This window comes from Nesoenas mayeri (genome assembly GCF_963082525.1).
Source record: "Nesoenas mayeri genome assembly, chromosome: 1".
NCBI lineage: Eukaryota > Metazoa > Chordata > Aves > Columbiformes > Columbidae > Nesoenas > Nesoenas mayeri.
In genome coordinates this window covers 121,813,159-121,830,872 of record NC_137541.1, presented here as the reverse complement: position 1 = coordinate 121,830,872, position 17,714 = coordinate 121,813,159, and the positions used below count along the sequence as shown (strand labels likewise).

The 17,714-nt window shown below is 40.5% G+C and overlaps 1 protein-coding gene across 3 annotated transcripts in view; it reads left to right on the top strand.

Annotated features, from left to right (window-relative positions):
- The window catches only part of MORC3 (MORC family CW-type zinc finger 3), a 30,977-nt gene extending 13,263 nt beyond the window's left edge, over window positions 1-17,714 (top strand). Inside the window, exons 6-16 of one of the 3 annotated variants that reach the window (XM_080351466.1) lie at window positions 679-810; window positions 1,084-1,203; window positions 1,623-1,720; window positions 8,020-8,124; window positions 8,232-8,354; window positions 8,466-8,540; window positions 9,380-9,422; window positions 10,734-10,921; window positions 11,507-12,326; window positions 12,773-12,936; window positions 16,159-17,714. In XM_080351466.1, the coding sequence (XP_080207592.1) occupies window positions 679-810; window positions 1,084-1,203; window positions 1,623-1,720; window positions 8,020-8,124; window positions 8,232-8,354; window positions 8,466-8,540; window positions 9,380-9,422; window positions 10,734-10,921; window positions 11,507-12,326; window positions 12,773-12,936; window positions 16,159-16,312 (2,022 nt within the window). In that variant the 3' untranslated portion in view covers window positions 16,313-17,714. The remainder of the gene's footprint in view (window positions 1-678; window positions 811-1,083; window positions 1,204-1,622; window positions 1,721-8,019; window positions 8,125-8,231; window positions 8,355-8,465; window positions 8,541-9,379; window positions 9,423-10,733; window positions 10,922-11,506; window positions 12,327-12,772; window positions 12,937-16,158) is intronic. The other 2 variants (XM_080351464.1, XM_080351465.1) reach the window with 2 other exon arrangements.

The window sequence follows — 17,714 nt, the reverse complement described above, 5'->3', positions numbered from 1 at the left end:
TGATAGGACTGTTGTCTCCACTATTGATTCATAAGCTTTGATGGCTACTTTTTTTAAGTGTGTCTGGAATTACTACTTGTTCTGGGCACTTCTTGTGGATAATATGCAGAAGTATTATTCAACTAAAACCTTCAATTGTTCTAAGACTTTCTGAAGTCCTATATCCACTTCCATTATTAGAAGTTGTAACTATAATGATAAATGAAATACAAATTAAAGTTCACATATCTACACGTTCTTAAGATTGCATACGTATTATCAAGCTATGATAATATGCAGTCCTTTGTTACAAAGTTAACACACTTGCTTGTATTTGTTAGTTTAAAGTTTGTAGTAGAATTTTTAAGCTCTCAATAGGTGATAAGAAAAGAGAGACTTGTGTATTTGAGAGCTCCTGTAGTGGTAAAACTGCATCTTCAGACATCTAAACACCTGATTAACTTGTCATATTCATAAAAGTTGTTCTTCAGTTGCTATTCATTTAACTTGTGCTATACATATGCTTATTATACATCCTTGCATTTACTACTTTTCTGGATTCAAGTTGGAAAAAACCACATTTCATAAAATCCAATTAGAACTTGAGTTTGTCTTCCTAAACATAATGTGTATCGTAGAATATTTGTATCTTGAGGTTTTGGGGTTTTTTTTAATAACAAGTTACTTTATGTTTTGTAGGCTTATTGCAGTATTTTGTATCTGAAGCCAACAATGCAGATCATTCTGCGAGGACAAAAAGTGAAAACACAGCTGGTTTCCAAAAGTCTTGCCTTCATTGAACGTGACATATATAGACCAAAATTTTTGAATGTATCCTTTGCTAATATTTACATCATTGCATACTGAATTTAATGATGTGACCTTTTTATGTAAGTTGTCTGGATTCTGCTGGGTATGTTGCAGTTATGCTAGTGATTTTTTTTGTTTGTGTTTGTTGGTTTTTGTTTTCTGTAAGGACATACTGAAGAAATTCCCTCAATATCAAAGAAGATTCCAGGACCCAGTGTAGAATGAACACTCAGAGTAACTATATTTTTGTGTTACATGAGATTAACCAGATTTTTCCTTAATATCCAGTAAAAGGCTAAAACAGTAAGAATTACTTTTGGATTTAACTGCAGAAACAAAGATCATTATGGAATAATGATGTACCATAAAAACAGACTCATCAAAGCTTATGAAAGAGTTGGCTGTCAGTTAAAAGTAAGACATTAAAGCTCAAAAGTGTTTTAGCACCTTTAGAAATAATTTTCATTCAAACACTGATTTTTTTAAAAAAAAGAATACAGATGGAAACTAGGATATTGATGTATCCTTTATGAAAGCACCTTTTTAGTTTGTGCAGCAGTTAAAAATAAAAATTGCATACAATTTAATATATGTTTTTGAAACTAAGCTTGATACCCAAAGACCTGAGCATATACTTCGGGACCAAAAGAGGGTTGGAAGAGAGGATTTCTTATTCAGGTGGCTTGTGTCGAGAGTCTCCTTTTGGAGAGGAGTAGTAAGCCAGAAAATTGTTTCTACCTAGTATATATAGCTTATAATTACCTCTGATAAACTCTTGCAGTATTAGCATAGAAGAGGTGTTGTTTTTTCTGATAGATCTTAATTTCTTACAGGCAAACAACATGGGTGTTGGTGTAGTTGGGATTATTGAATGCAATTTTCTAAAACCAACTCATAACAAGCAAGATTTTGACTACACAAATGAATACAGGTAAATGTATCTTTTTAGGTAGACTTTGTATCGAATAGTGTTGTTCACTGTGAGGTCCTTGATGATAAAGACTTCTTTTTTTCTAAGTTGTAAGAGTAAAAGCGTATGTTCCATCATTAAACTGTGTGACTGTTCTGAACAGTAGAGGTGGGATGTTTACATCTACACTGGTCATACTGCATTCATTGTGCAATCTAGAGTATTATACACATCACTTTAAAGTAAGTGCTCTTAATGTGGTTGGTTTCAATTCTGCTTCTCACTGATTGTAAAATGAGCACAGAATAGCTTATTGAAATGTGGATATTTGTATGGCATGTAACTAAAATCATGGTGCGTGAATCCCACACTAAGTTTTTTTCAAAACATTTTTTGTTTGGTCTTTTTTTGGAAGAGCTTTGTGATATTTTTGCCCCCTTCTTCTCAATTTCTTTCCTAAGAGTTGACTTCAATGCCCTCAAATCCTCTGCTACCCAATAGAGCAGTTAAAGTACCTGACATCCTGAAGGCATCAGTGATTTGGGACATTGCTTCATTTTGGTTTTTATTTCTAACTCAGGGTTGCCACTTTTTCACGTTTCTGCATGCATCCCACCAGTCAGTATCTAGTGTGGTATTTCCTGTAGTTAAACGATGAACTAGATTGGGAATCTAGTCTGATTTAAAACTTTGGAGGTGATAATTGTTTTTAAGCCAGATGAATTTCCTAGTCTGTTTACGCTGCTCTGCTGTGAATCAGTTGTGCTGGCATTGGGGAAGAAGGAACATGAGGAAAGAAAGGCTACAGCAGCTGGGTGGCATTCAGGGATTGCTTCTTCCAAGCTCAGGAGCAGAGCATCCCCACACGCAGGAAGTCAAGGAAGGGAGCCAGGAAACCTGTGTGGTTAAATAGGGATCTGTTGGGTATGCTCAAGCAGAAGAGGAGAGTTTACAGGTCATGGAAGCAGGGGCTGGCCACTTGGGAAGAATATAAGGCTGCTGTTAGAGGATGTAGAAAGGCAGTTGGATAGCCAAGGCCTCCTTAGAATTAAACCTGGCAAAAGGGGTCAAGGACAGCAAAAAGAGCTTTTTCTAATACATAACGGATAAAACTAACACCAGAGGCAATGTAGGCCCGCTGATGAATGGGGTGGGTGCCCTGGTGGCGGAAGATACAGAGAAGGCAGAATTACTGAATGCCTTCTTTGTCATTCTGCTGGAGGCTGTCCTCGGGAGCCCTGTACCCCTGAGACCCTGGATGAAGCCAGGTCAATGGAGGAGTTTGCTTTAGTCAATGAGGACTGGGTTAGGGAGCAACTAAGTAGTCTGGACATCCATAAATCCATGGGTCCAGATGGGATGCACCCGCGGGTGCTGAGCGAGCTGGCTGAAGTCATTGCTGGACCGCTCTCCATCATCTTTGCCAAGTCTTGGGAAACGGGAGAGGTGCCCGAGGACTGGAGGAAAACAAATGTCACTCCAGTCTTCAAAAAGAGCAAGAAAGAGGACCCGGGTAATTATAGACCAGTCAGCCTCACCTCCGTCTCTGGGAAAGTAATGGAACAGCTTATCCTTGATATGCCTTGAGATGGCACCAAGGATAAGAGGATTATTAGGGGCAGTCAGCATGGTTTTACTAAGGGTAGGTCATGCTTGACCAACCTCATAGCCTTTTATGAGAATGTAACAAAGTGGATGGATGATGGCAGAGTGGTGGATGTGGTCTACCTTGACTTCAGCAAAGCGTTTGACACAGTCTCCCACAGCATCCTCACAGCTAAGTTGATGAGGTATGGTCTGGACAATAGAGTAGTGAGGTGGGTTGCAAACTGGCTTAAGGAGAGAAGCCAGAGAGTGGTAGTCAATGGTGCGGAGTCTAGTTGGAGGCCAGTATCTAGTGGAGTGCCTCAGGGGTCAGTGCTGGGGCCAATATTATTCAATATATTCATTAACGATTTAGACGAGGGAATAGAGTGCACTATCAGCAAGTTTGACTAGTCTGGGAGGAGTGGGTGACACGCCAGAAGGCTGTGCTGCCATCCAGCGGGACCTGGACAGGCTGGAGAGTTGGGTGGGGAATAATCTGATGAACAAGGGAAAGTGTAGAGTCTTGCATCTGGGCAGGAACAACCCCAGGTTCCAGTATAGGTTGGGAAATTACATATTAGAGAGCAGTGTAGGGGAAAGGGACCTGGGGGTCCTGGTGGACAACAGGATGAGCATGAGCCAGCACTGTGACCTTGTGGCCAGGAAGGCCAATGGCATCCTGGGGTGTATTACAAGGGGGGAGGTTAATAGATCAGAGAGGTTCTCCTTCCCCTCTACTCTGCCGTGGTGAGACCCCATCTGGAGTATTGTGTCCAGTTCTGGGCCCCTCAGTTCAAGAAGGACAGGGAACTGCTGGAGAGGGTCCAGCGTAGGGCAACAAAGATGATTAAGGGAGTGGAGCACCTCCCTTATGAGGAAAGGCTGAGGGAGCTGGGTCTCTTTAGTTTGGAGAAGAGGAGGCTAAGGGGAGACCTTATTAATGTCTGTAAGTATATAAAAGGTGAGTGCCATGAGGATGGAACCAGGCTCTTCTCGGTGGCAAACAATGATAGGACAAGGGGTAATGGGATCAAGCTGGAACACAAGAGGTTCCACTTAAATTTGAGAAGAAACTTCTTTTCAGTGAGGGTGACGGAGCACTGGAACAGGCTGCCCAGGGGGGTTGTGGAGTCTCCTTCTCTGGAGACATTCAAAACCCACCTGGACACATTCCTGTGTAACCTCACCTAGAGGTTCCTGCTCTGGCAGGGGGATTGGACTAGATGATCTTTTGAGGTCCCTTCCAATCCCAAACATACTGTGATACTGTGATGAGTTACTGAAGCAGTTTTCAGGCTGAGGTGTAAAAACTGTCCAGGGAAAGTTTCCTGAATACAAGCCTTGAGAATTGTTCCACTCTGTATTACTTTATTTCCTTTCCTTATGAAAAGCCTATTTTCTATTTTCTGTGCTGCTGCTTCTTAAGGGGTATTAAGAGCAACCACCTCTTCCAGCGGCTCTGTCCCAGGACTCCCTCCTGCCTGGCCATTGGAGCCCAGCCCAGGGACCTGGGGTCTCTGCCCAGGCTGAGGGACACGACTGACGCTCTCCTGTGTGCAGGTTCAGCCAGTAGTGAAGCTGAGCTCGTGTCCCAGGACACACACCCCGAGGACGCTGATGTGGCTGGTTACACAGACTGCCAGAACAAAGTGCACAGGACACACATAAAGTGTAGACAGCCACATCCCCCTCCTCCTCTACAGCTGGTAGAGATAGAAGCTCCCTAGCAGAGGCACATGTGACACTCCAGGTTCACAAACACACATACGTTTGTGGATACCCTGAGTACAGGCACATCCCCTCTGTTCTCCTGGTACTCCTGCCTGGTCCCAGGTCCTCTTAGCTGCTTCACAGGTCACCTACGTAGTGCAGATTCAGTGTTCACTAGCAAACATGGGCACGCTCACTCATACCACAGACGCTTCGCATTTGCAAGTCCCTCTGGCTATACCAGCACAAACCCTGCCTGATACCCCTGCCCGGACCTGGGGCCTCCTATTCACTGCTGAGTCCAGTTAGGAGTTTGCTAACAAATACACATGCATGTTCCATGCACATTAGGACACGGGGATTGGGAAAGATGCCGACGCATCTCCCCCCACCAGCAGGCACATGGGCTGTGATTCACAGTCTTGCTCCAGCTGCCAGCACTGAGCCCCTCACTCATGCTTGTCCACCCCAGGAGCTGTTTTTCTGGGGGGACACACTGTTCCTGCCTCAGTGGGTGGCAGCTGAGACCACACATTCTGTCTTGGACCTAGGGCTGGCACTAAATCCACTTGTACACACACAGCTCTCACCAGTAGCTGAGACTTAGTCTTTGCTGTACACATATGCGCTGGGTAGAGAATGAGATTATGTAGACAGTTAAGAAAATATTAAATAAGAAGATAGGACAGACTCTGGTGATCAGGGTCAGGGCTCAGCCGGACAACTGTACTCACTGAACCTGTTTTACATGAAACCAGCAGCTTTTTACCCTCTTCTATCTATGCCTCTATTTGTTTCTCCCCACTCCTGCTTCCCCATGCACATTGCTGCATCAGTGGGCATATTTCTACTGACCCTTCTACAAACATTCTGGACCCTCAAGTTTGCATCCTTATCAGTTGCAAAATCCCTGTTTGTCTGCAGCTTTTTGATAGTCCATCAATTAGTGTGACTGACCAGGTTTGTTTCTGGTTCTTTTCTTTGTTAATGCTATTTAGTCAAGTTTTATGGCTGTGTTTATCTTCTTCCCTTTCTTTATCTTCCCAACAACAAAAAAAAACCCCAACATTCTCACACTCCACATATCCATAACAGTGTGACTGACCAGGTTTATTCTTATCACTACCTCCCTTGTCAGGTTTGTCTGCGTTGTTGTTTTTGGCTCCTTTGTGCACTTAGAAGGAAAGTGCTTGCCCTTTTATGTGCCCTAACACTTGCTTTCAGTGTGGACTTAGAAATTCAGGGTATTGACTTGCAAACCTAGTTGGGGTGAACTTTGGCAGGAGAAGTCATTACTTTTTCCAAGGTGCATGCTTTGCCCATTAACCAGCTGTGGTTCAGCTTCCACTGGCAACCTGATCTGTTCACAGAGCCTTTCCTGTATTGCTGATTTATATGCAGCTCTGCAGATAAAGATAACCCAGAAACCACACCAGAATGCTGTAATAAACAGAGCTGTTAATTGCAGCAGTTGAGAGGTTATAGCAAGATAAATCTGGGCATTCCTGCTGTTGAAACAGCAGTCTTCTGGAGGAGGAGCAGCAACAAGGCTGATAGCTGCTACAGCCACTACAGTTCAGTCTCCCTCTATCTTTTAAACAGCACCCGCAGTTTGTGCTGCTCTGTGCAGTGGTGTTGTGAATTTTAAACAGTTCTCGTGTTTCTACCACCATTGTGCCAGCAGAGCCATTAATGAGAACACATGGTAAAACAGATCAGGGAAATCAGTCAAACTGGAAAATAGCTCTTGTGTTAGGTTTTTCAATATAAATGTTCTGTGAAGGATTTCCTCTGCGGTGGCACTGACAGTTCTCTTGGCAGACGGAGAGGAACTGGGAATGCCGCAGGATAGTCATTTGTGTTGACCAAGATTTGCATTATGTTCCCACAGGCTGGCACAGTGAGCATTGAATGCTTTTTACTTGTTTCTTTTTTAAAAGTACTTGTAGTGTGGGCATAGTGATACTACACATAAGAGATCTTTTATAAAGGTTTTTCTGCAAAGACTGCTACAGGTTTTCAAAAGGTAGTGTTCCAGCCCAAAACAAACATAAAACTGATGTTGTAATTTCATTATTAGTGTAAGCTGACCTGTCCTTCTTCCCTCTCCAGAAGAGAGATGATCCCATACATGCATTGCTGCTCATTTCTGCATGTGTGGTACTTCTTTTTTTGGCACAGAAATTCATTATTTGGGTTCAGAGGTGATCTAGATCAAAACTCTCTTGGTCAGACTAATGCATTGCAGAAACATTTGTTAGTTCAAGGAGTGGGGTGGTGTAGGTGTTGGAAAAAGCCAGGCAGGGAGGGGCTGACTTTCAGATTCTGGTTACCCAGGCACTTTCCTCAGACATAAATTCAGCATACTGGCAAGAGACAGTCTTACCTTGACCTCACCTGTGGGGCTTGTTGTTCTTCCACACCACTCCCTCCTGTGTGTGCCAGCTGTTGTAGTCATAGAACTGCATGATGAACCCTGATCAGGAAACTAATCCAGCTAAAAATTAACCTAGGGCAAGACTGGCCTGCTCCTTTTTAGTGGTGTGTAGACTTTATACTACGTTAAAGTGGTCATATGTTTACAATCTCCATGTAGTATTGTTGCATGTCAACTTAGAGCAGTCATGAACCTGCAGTTAATGGCAGTACAGAAACATCAGCCAAATACACAACTGGGTACTGGGTTGACAGAGGTGGATTTGTATTTCTTTCTACTATGACTGAAGCTGAACTGGTTAGGTAGCCTCAGAGTTTGCACTGTACACTCACAGCGCTTCTGAATTGAGCGCTCTTGGTTTCAATCTTTGTCTGTGCTCCAACTTGTATTTCCAGTAACTTCTTTGCTGACAAGCATGACTTCACACAATTCCTAGTTTCTAGGGTTTTCTAAAAGCAAAAAGCTTACTGTTGTGCAAATAGAAATATTAGAGTGGTTCATACATTTATTCTTTCACTGTAGTTTATAAAGTTGCTTTCTCTGCTAGGATTTGATTACTTAAGGTGGTCTTTTAAAAACTTTTCAGACTTACAATAGCAGCATTAGGAGAAAAGCTTAATGATTACTGGAATGAAATGAAAAGGAAGAAAAACGAAGAATATCCATTAGCTTTGCCAGTTGAGGAGATACAGTGAGTATCACTTCTAAATAGAAGGATTTTACATACCGTTATTACTGATTTACACTCAGTCATGAAAACAAACTTTTCATGTGAAAGTTATATTTTTTCCACTACAGAAAACAGCCTGATCAGACATGGGTACAATGTGATGGATGTCTGAAATGGCGGAAGCTGCCAGATGGAATAGAGAACTTGCCAGAAAAGTGGTACTGCTCACTGAACCCTGACCCACAATTCCGGTAAAATTAGATTTCAATCAGTATCTAAATACCGCTTTTAATTTTATCACCTGTTATAAGCACAGGTATTAAGCTCTTTCTGTCACTTCTTTTTTCCTCTCCTTAACTCAGGGATTGTAATGTGCCAGAAGAACCAGAAGATGATGACTTAATACATCCCACATATGAGAAAACTTATAAGAAAAAGTGAGTACTAGAGACTTTTTTACAAGTGTCTCAACACTAGAAATGGAATGTGAAAACTAAATACCCTTTTATTTAACCTATGGTATAATTGCAGCTCTCTGGGAATATATCCAGACAGACAATAATGCCCTGAAATCAAGACTTGATTGTGGCAATGAATAGGTGAATAGCACTGTTCATTTCTGTTATTAGCATCTTGGCATCACATTCAAATTTATCTCTTGGACTTAATACCTGCTGCCCTCCTAAACCAAAGTTAGGAAAGTTATAATGAAAGGGGCGTCTCATTTAATAACTAGTGGGAAAAGCAATGCAGCAGTTGCCATTCAAGTACAGCTCTCAGAGGGGTGTTTTTTACAGTAGTCAGTGGCATGAGGATGGTTGGGAATGTTGGAGAAGCAAGCTACTAGGGCTGTTAGGAGATCTTGTCTAGGTAACTATTATTTTCAAGGTCCGTGTTGAAGCATCTGAATATCTCAGTACATTAATTTAAGAATAGGAGGATTCTTAGCTGAGGTGTATGGAAAAAACAGATGAGTAATTTTAACTGATGTTGCATTCTACAAGTGGGAGTTTGGGGTTTTTTCAATTTTTAAAAATAAATCTTAATCTGAGAGAGAACTTGTTTGAAGTTAAGCTAACTTTAAGCTATACTAGCTTCTGAGTTCATGCAGAAAGAAAACTTTCATTCAATAAACCAGAATTCATTAGAACTTCACTGTATTTAGCTGAGATAAGAAGTATTATGTGCTTTTAGATTTTGTGGTTGGTTTGGTTTTGTAATGAATTAACACTTCGAATCTAAGCCCTCAATATTTTTTTTCCTTCCTGCTGTGCAGAGACAGGGAAAAACTGAAGAAGCGACTAGAGTACAACTACCAGGTAACTCTTGAAGTTGATGGGAAACTGATTTCAGTAGCTTCTTGCTGGCAACAATACTATGCACTTTGATCAAATAGGCCAGGATTTGAGTTAGTTTGCTTTAGCTGGTGGCCAACCAGTTGGTTCAACATCCTGTTTTGTTTTGATTGCTGTACAGGTTATGCTCACTATTAGTAAACCAAAAATCCCCCATCTTTGCTGTCCAGTGATTGAAAATACACTATTGCTTTCCGTGTGGTACCTGAGAAAGAGTTTGAGAGGGACAAAGCTGTCATAAAACAGTACTAGAAAATATGTCAGAGTCTCATACCTGTTTTTATGGCATGACGTGATTATTTAAAGTGGATTTGTTGTAGCGAGATGTGGTGAGGATGTGAAAGTAAAGATGCCCTTAAAACTGAGGCAGGGAGTGGGGATAGACAGACCTGTAGTAGCTGTACTGTTGCAGGGAAACACTCAAATTCAAATTAAATGCAGATGCAAATCAATAAAGTTGGGTGATGAGAATGTGTAAATTGGAACTCAGAATCACATTTTCTACATGTGATTTAGCTTAAATTGCTTTCAAAGTAAAGTGCTAATCTAAGATCACTGCATGTCTGGAGAAGTTATTTTGCATTTGCTGTTTTAACCTATATACTTCATTGTATTAAGTCTTCTGCCATTACTTTTACCCAAGTACAAAAGTAATTTCTAAAAGTAAAGTATTGTTCATTTGAGACAAACTGATTTAGTTATGAGCAGCTTTAACAGAGGTGGCTGTCCCATACTTTGTGTATGATGGTCAGATGTATCATGCAGTGATAAAGCCTGGGAAAAGCTCTTATCTGAGATTCAACATGGTACTTGAAAATAGCTGTATCTAGAGAAAAACTTGTAAAATCAGAAAGCTTCTTTCTCACAGCAACAAATCTGTGCATGGAGAGGAGCATGCAGGTGGTGTACAATGTTCAAATTACTTTGGGAAATCTGCCAGAAGTCTGTAATTGTGATATCGAACTTGCTGCTTTCTAATAATGTTGTATGTCTTAAACCAACATGAAGAAAACACTTCACACACATCAGTAGAGTTTGGGTGCAGAGTCTCTGTGATCACTAAGTTAAGAAAACTGGGGTTTGCAATGTGGACTCTACTTAACCTTTCTTATTGCAAAATACTGAGCCTGGGTTCAAGGAGATTCTTGCAGTAGGAATAAGAAATGTCAGTCAGAGTTTTAGGTGTTGGCAGATAGCTAGGAGAGCTGCTTAAACCTATTCTGAATAATCTACTAATGTTTGTTTCTCTTCATTCTTAACAAAATTATCTTATAGATCAATAATGAAATGTTTTTAAAAACACCTGTCTCTACAAGTAAAGACTTCAAAGCATTCTCAGTTGTGAGTGGAAAGGAAGCTGTTCCAAGATCACTTTTACCAGAAACATCAAATGCTTCTGTCAAAAGACCTCTACTTCTTTTAAATAGATCAGTATCTTCACCTCATTCTGATTCTGACAACAGGTTAGTGAACCTGTGCAAAGTAGATTCCTATTTCTTTCTAAAATTAATAACTTGTTAATGAAAATGATGGTGTTGAGTGCAGTCCCCTATTCAGGCAATAGCTGCCAAAATTCATGTGTCACTTTTGGGAGTATAGGAAGCAATGAGTGGATTAAAGGTACCGTTGATGTACAAAAGTGAATGCAGCACAAAATACTGTGCACTGGCAAGGAAAATTGCTTAATTATTTCTCTGTTTAGGAAAAGACTGTGTCGTGTTAACCACACTCAGCTGTATGTTTTCCTTAACTTCTTTTGGTTAAGGAATGGGGTTCAGGGGGATGTTGCTGCAAATACTGAATCTGAGTCAGTTTCAAAATAATGTACGAAAGTAATAATTTAGTGTGCAGATGGCAGCTACTTGTTTTTACAGGAAAGGTATTTAGTCTGGCAACACATCTTAAAATGCTATACATGGAGACATCCCATTCTAGTTATTGTGTGGCAGTTTTTAATAGTGCGTATAGAAACACTAAAAACTGTTTGAAACAAGAGACTTTGCAGTATTTGAGCAGTACAATAATCAGTTTAATATTTTGCTTCTCAGTGTTAAACGGAAGGCACCTAGTTCTGTGACACCTGTGTCTTTAAAGACACCTCGATTAAATGACAGAACGTTCAACAGCCATGATGATGATGATGTCATTATTTTAGAGGAGAGCAGTACTCCAAAGCCTTCAGCAGATTCTGATGTTCCTGTAGTAAAAACTGAAAGTGTTAATTTGCATCAAGAGGAGAAGCAGCAAGAAAACTGCAGTGTCGGAGAAGGTTGCAGTGCAGCTGCTTCAGAATCGAAAAGTGAACAGTTGACCTCAGCGACACAGACAGAGCTCCCGACATTAGTCGTTAAAAAGGAAGAGGTGGAAGATAATACTGAGATTCAAGTTCCCAGGACAGAGATGGAAACTAAACAGCACAACGTTGATGATGCTTCTGAGACATCTGTAAATCTTGAAAACGAACTGAAAAATCAGCTGCAATTATTAAGCAAAGAAAAAGAAATGTACCAAGCCAAATGTGAAGCATTAACCAAACAAGTAGAAACACTGGAACAGAGGATTTTAGAAATGACTAATAAGTATGTAAAAAAAGAGATGTGCCATCAGTCAACTGAGACAATTCCATTTGAAGAGGAAAACACTCATGGAAGAAGTTTGGCAGAAGTGACCATTCTCCATGAACAGGCCTTAGAAGAAATAGCAAAACTAAAGGAACAATGCAGTACCCTGCAGAACTTAAAAACTGAATGCAGCAAGTGTGCTGATGGTGAAAATAAAAGTGAGGTAGATGAGATTGCTGTACAACTGGATGATGTTTTCAGGCAACTGGACAAGTGCAGCATTGAGAGAGACAGATATAAAAGTGAGGTATGTTTGTTAAAACAGTAATGTTCTTCAAATTAACAATTAAATTATTTTTATTTTTTAATGAGTGTTTCATAGCAGTTCTAGTACACAATGTGTTGTGTAGTTTGGTCCACTAGCTAATCAAGCCACTTAAATGGGGGAAGAAATGCTAAATTAGTGGGTTTTGCTTCTGTAGATAGAAATAAGTGAACTTGGGAGAGACTGGAAGGCTCCAAGTGGCTCTGTCAGGCAAGAGTGAGCAGGCTTAGAGGCAGCACACATACAGTGGTTCAGCTGACAGCTGGCTATTTTAAAGCAGTTTGTCTAGGTTGTCATATTGTAAAATCTCAGTGAAAAGTTAATGAAAAGCAGTCAACTTATACAAATTTTAATCATTTAGTTTTAAGTTGTCTTTAATTCATAATAATTTTATTTGATATTTTAAATTATTTTTATTCACTTGCCAGGTTGAACTACTAGAAGTGGAAAAAAATCAAATTGCCTGTCAATGTGAAGAACTCAAAGCAGAAATCGCACAGTTAAAAGCTTCAATTCCACAAGCAGTAGCACGTGCAAATGATTCTACCACCAGTAATGTAGAAGATTCTGTAAATTTTTCTGATGGAGAAAGGTATCAATTTTGTTCTTTCTAGACTATATTTCAAGCAAGATTTTGACTGGCTGATTGTAACCAAAACATCTTGATGAAGGTCGTGTCTGATAATCATATAATAAAATGTGATGCTTGGAATTCCTTTCTACTGCCTCTTGTGACTCCTAACTAAACTTTTTTTTATTAAATGATTTTTTTTTTATTTTTTTTTTTTATGATTTAAGTATTTGAGTGAGCAGGGCTGGCCATTGCACAATAGAATGCTATACTGACACTTCTTAAAAATATCAAAAATGCTATGTAGTTTCTAGACACAACTTGCGGAACAAGGAGAGATAAAGGAGGCAAGAAAGAAGGTGCTCATTAGCTTATGCTGTGTAACTGAGCTTCATTTTTATATTCTGTTTTTCTTTCTTGGATCAATAGTACTCTACTGAAAAGAGTTTGGTTTTGAAACTTGCCTTTCCTATAAGAACTTCTTGCTGCAGACCAATCCTATGGATCTGGGTTGCATCCAGAGCGTATTTTTGAACTAAACTATTATTTTGAACTCACAGAGAGCTTGCAGCTCTCAGTTAATATAATAGGAATAGCAAACACACAAAAGACGTACACGAACCAGATGGCAGCAGGGATGAGCAGTCCAGCAGGAATACAGGCACACTACCTAGGCATGCAGGATGGAATTGAAAGCCAGAGCTCAGCTGGAGTTATAACTGGCAAGACCTGTGAAGGCAAACGAACCAGAAGGTCTTGTGTAAGCACAGTACCAGCAACAGGGTAGCTAAGGAAAATGTGGGCCTCCTGCTCAGTGGATCACATCCTCAGTTGCAAAGGGCATGAGGTATATGAGGCACAGATTAGTGAGGTACACAGTATTTTCTTTACTTTCTTTTTTTACTGGTGAGGTCTGCCCTCTGGCCACCCAGTTTCCTGAGCCAAGTGGTAATCTTCGGCAGTGAAGCATTAGCTGTGATTAAAAAGTGGCTGAATTAAGGGACCGTTTAATATATTTCACATACACAAGTCCGTGGGACCAGATGAAATGCATGAGAGGGAGCTGGCTAATTGATGGAGAGTTGGCCTTGCAATGATATCTCCAAAAGGTTGTGGCAGTCAACATTCCTGATGCCTGGAAAAAGGTAGTTGCCATGCCCATATTTAGGACGGGCAGAACTACAGGCTGGTCAGTATAGCCTCAGTCCCTGGGAAGACCATGGAGCAAATCTACCTGGAAGCCACATGCAGGCCCATGATAGTCAGGACTATTAGGAACAACCAGCATGGATTTACTGGGGGCAAATGGTGCCTCTGCAGCCTCATTGCCTTTTACAATGAGTTGATCAGCTCTGTGGATCTTCATTTTAGCAAAGCTTTCAACGTGGGCTGCCATAATACCATGATAGCAAAGCTTGTGAGGTGTGGTTTGGATAGGCAGACTAGGAGGTGCGTCATAAAACTGGCCAAATTGCTGAGCTCGTGGATCAACATCAAGGCCAGTAATGGTGAATGCCTTCATTAATGGCCTTAGATGATGGAGCAAAGTTAACTCAGTAAATTTACGATGACATCAAATTGGAAGGAACCATTAATACTCCGGAGGGTAGGGGTACTGTTGAGAGACCTTGACAAACTAGAAAACTGTGCTGAAAGAAACCTCCTGGAAATGCAACAAAGGCAACTGCAAAGTTCTGCACCTACCTCATGAAGTTGAGCAAGCTGGAGACTACTAATAAGAAAGCAGTTTGGAAGATGGCCTGTGATGCTGGTGGACTTAAAGTGGAATGTGAGTCAGCAGCGCACTCTTGTGGTGGGACAGCCCCGTGGCTACCGGGCTATATTGGCAAGAGTTCAGCCAGCGGTTTGAGGGAAGTTTCTTCCCTAACGTTGGTCGTTGTGAGACCAAACATGGACTATTTTCTCCAGTTTTGGGTTCCCTGGTATATGAATGACACTGGCATATTGAAGCAAGTCTACAGAAGGGCCACCAAGATGGGTAGGGGCCTGGAGCATCTGGTATAGAAGAGGAAGCTGAGGGAAATAGCCTTACAAGGAGTGGGTCTTCTTCAAATCCTGTTGCTCTCTTCTGCTGCTTAATGAGAGGATATAGAAAAGATGAAGTGTCAAGGTTTAAGGACATGAAGCCAGCCTCTTCCCATGAGCACAGTGACAGGCTGAGAGGCAATAGACAGAAGCTGCAACAAGGGAAATTCTGTTTCAATATGAGAGAAGAAAAAAGTCTTCACAGCGAGGGTAGTCAAACCCTGAAAAAGGAACCCAGGGAGATTGTGGAATCTCAGTTTTTGGAGATTTTCAAGATATAAGAAGGTACTAAGCAAGCTGGTCTGCGTTAGCTCTGCTTTGAATGTGTTTTAGAGGAAGGAAGAGTGGACTGGATGATTTCCAGAGACCCCTTTCAATTCTGTCGCTTAATCTTCCCTTCATCTGCCAGCATTTAATTTTCTCTTAGAGCATCTGCTTCCTAAAAGAATTAGCAAATATATGCAGGACTTATAAGTAACTTAGATCCCAATAGGACTTGTGGTGGGATGGCACTGTGAAGACTGGCAACCGGAGCTGATGAAGGAACTGATGGTAGAAGGAAATGCTCAAGAGAAGGGATGGGTAATTTGAAAGCAATTCAGTCAGGAGGAGCACAGAGCAAGGGGATCCAGAAAAGAAAGCAAAAGAAGAGGCATAGCATTTTCCTCTACTGTAACTCTTACCTTACTACTTAACTCTTACCTCTTTATATTTTAAAGCCTTTGAACAAAGTACTCTTTCTTGCCGCCTTCTCTCTTCTTTTGCTCCTCTAGGTGATAGTAGTTTGTGCTTCTAAATGTTTAAAAATACTGAGGTTTAATATTGTTTTGAGAAATAAAAAAGTGTTGTGGGATAAAGGATTGTGTTTGTACTTATTTGCTACCTTAAATAAAAGCACTCAGAAATATTTCTGTTCTGTTTTGGGAAAGGCAGAATTCGGTTTAGCCCTTAGTATTTGTTTGAAACTAAGGGAATATATGGCTTCAAAATGAAAACTCAAGAGGCTTAGCTTTGAAAAACTGGTAGATTTTGAAATTATCTTGATTTAGCTTTAACTGCATCAGGTTTTTTGTTGGTTTATGGAAGTACTGTACAGAGCCTTTCCAGTAGAGAATATTAGTCCAGCTTTGTTAAATAAATTACTGTATATTTTAAAACTTTATCTACATCTAATAATATCTAACTATTTCTTCACAGCCTGAAACTACGTTCTCTTCGAGTGAATGTTGGACAACTTCTGGCTACAATCATGCCCGATTTAGACTTGCAGCAAGTAAATTACGATATTGATGTAGTAGATGAAATTTTAGGACAAGTTGTAGAACAAATGCATGAAATTAGTAGTACTTAAGATTTTAGCAGACTCTTACTTGATCTTCTGTTATAATCTTTGTGTAGGTTCAAAACTGTATATAGTGCGTCCTCACTTTATATATTTGACATAGTTTGATCAATAAGTGTACATACCCTAAACGTTTAGGTGTTCCCACGGATGCAGTGGGTGTTACCTTCACTTGCTCTTAAAGGAACACTGTCAATATTGACCAAGCGTGATGTACTTAATTAAGGATTTTGCTTTAAAATGTATTTGTAATTAAATTTGCAAATATTTTTATTAGGAATCTTAATACTTTTCTACAAAAGCTTTTTTGTTGACTTTTGATCTTATATAAGCATTAATATTTGCAATTATTTCCTCTTTGGAAATCTGAGTAGTGAAATATGTTAAAAATGAAAAAAAAAAAGCCTTCCTTGATTTCCTTCTCCGAACAAACCTTAGAAGTGTTGTTGTATACTACAGTATTGTTTCATTGCTATCAGCAATGTTGTATTGTTGCATTAATGGGATAGAAATGTAACTAGTAAATGAAAATTTTGGCCATATGGGTAATATTTGTGTTTTACTATGTTGTGGTTTAGTCCCAGCCAGCAACTAAGCACCACACAGCGGCTCGCTCACCCACCCTGCCCGCCCAGGGATGGAGGAGAGAATAAAAAAACCTTGTGGGTTGAGATAAACACAGTTTAATAAGATAGTAAAGGAAGAGAGAAGAAGAAGAATAACAAAAGAACATCCAGTACAAAACAAGTGATGCACAGTGCAATTGCTCACACCCAGTGATCAGTGCCCAGCCCCTCCTCAAGCACCAATTGTCATGTGGTACGGAACATCCCTTTGGGCAGTTTGGGTCAGCTCTTCCGGCTGTGCCCCTCCCAGCTTCTTGCGCACTCCTCATATTCTCATTAGCAAGCCCGTATGAGAAGCTGAAAAGTCCTTGACTGCTTAGCGACAACTAAAACATCAGTGTATTACCAACATTATTCTTACTCTAAACCCAAAGCACAGCACCATTCCAGCTGCTAGGAAGAAAATTATCTCAGCTGAAACCAGGACATACTACCAAAAGAAGAAAAATTCTTTAAGGGTTTTATCCTGGAAACTGATGATCTTTGGCTCCCATTTGGGTTTTTTGATGTCATTAAAGAAGATCATTTGTACATAGTTTTGCAGCATAAACAACTGCATGGGCTATGGCTAGGATATGTCATCCTTTTCAGTGATGGAACCACATGCCTATTTGCATCCTGCCCTTGCTACTCCCTTCTTGTTTCCTGTTTCCAAGAACAAGAGGGATCTTCAGCTCTACCCTATAGCTCCCCTTTGAACGCAGCAGTGCTGGTTCACAAGTCCAGCTGTGTACCAGTACACACCTTCAATTCGCCAGATTTCACACAGAGCTCTTCGTCTACAT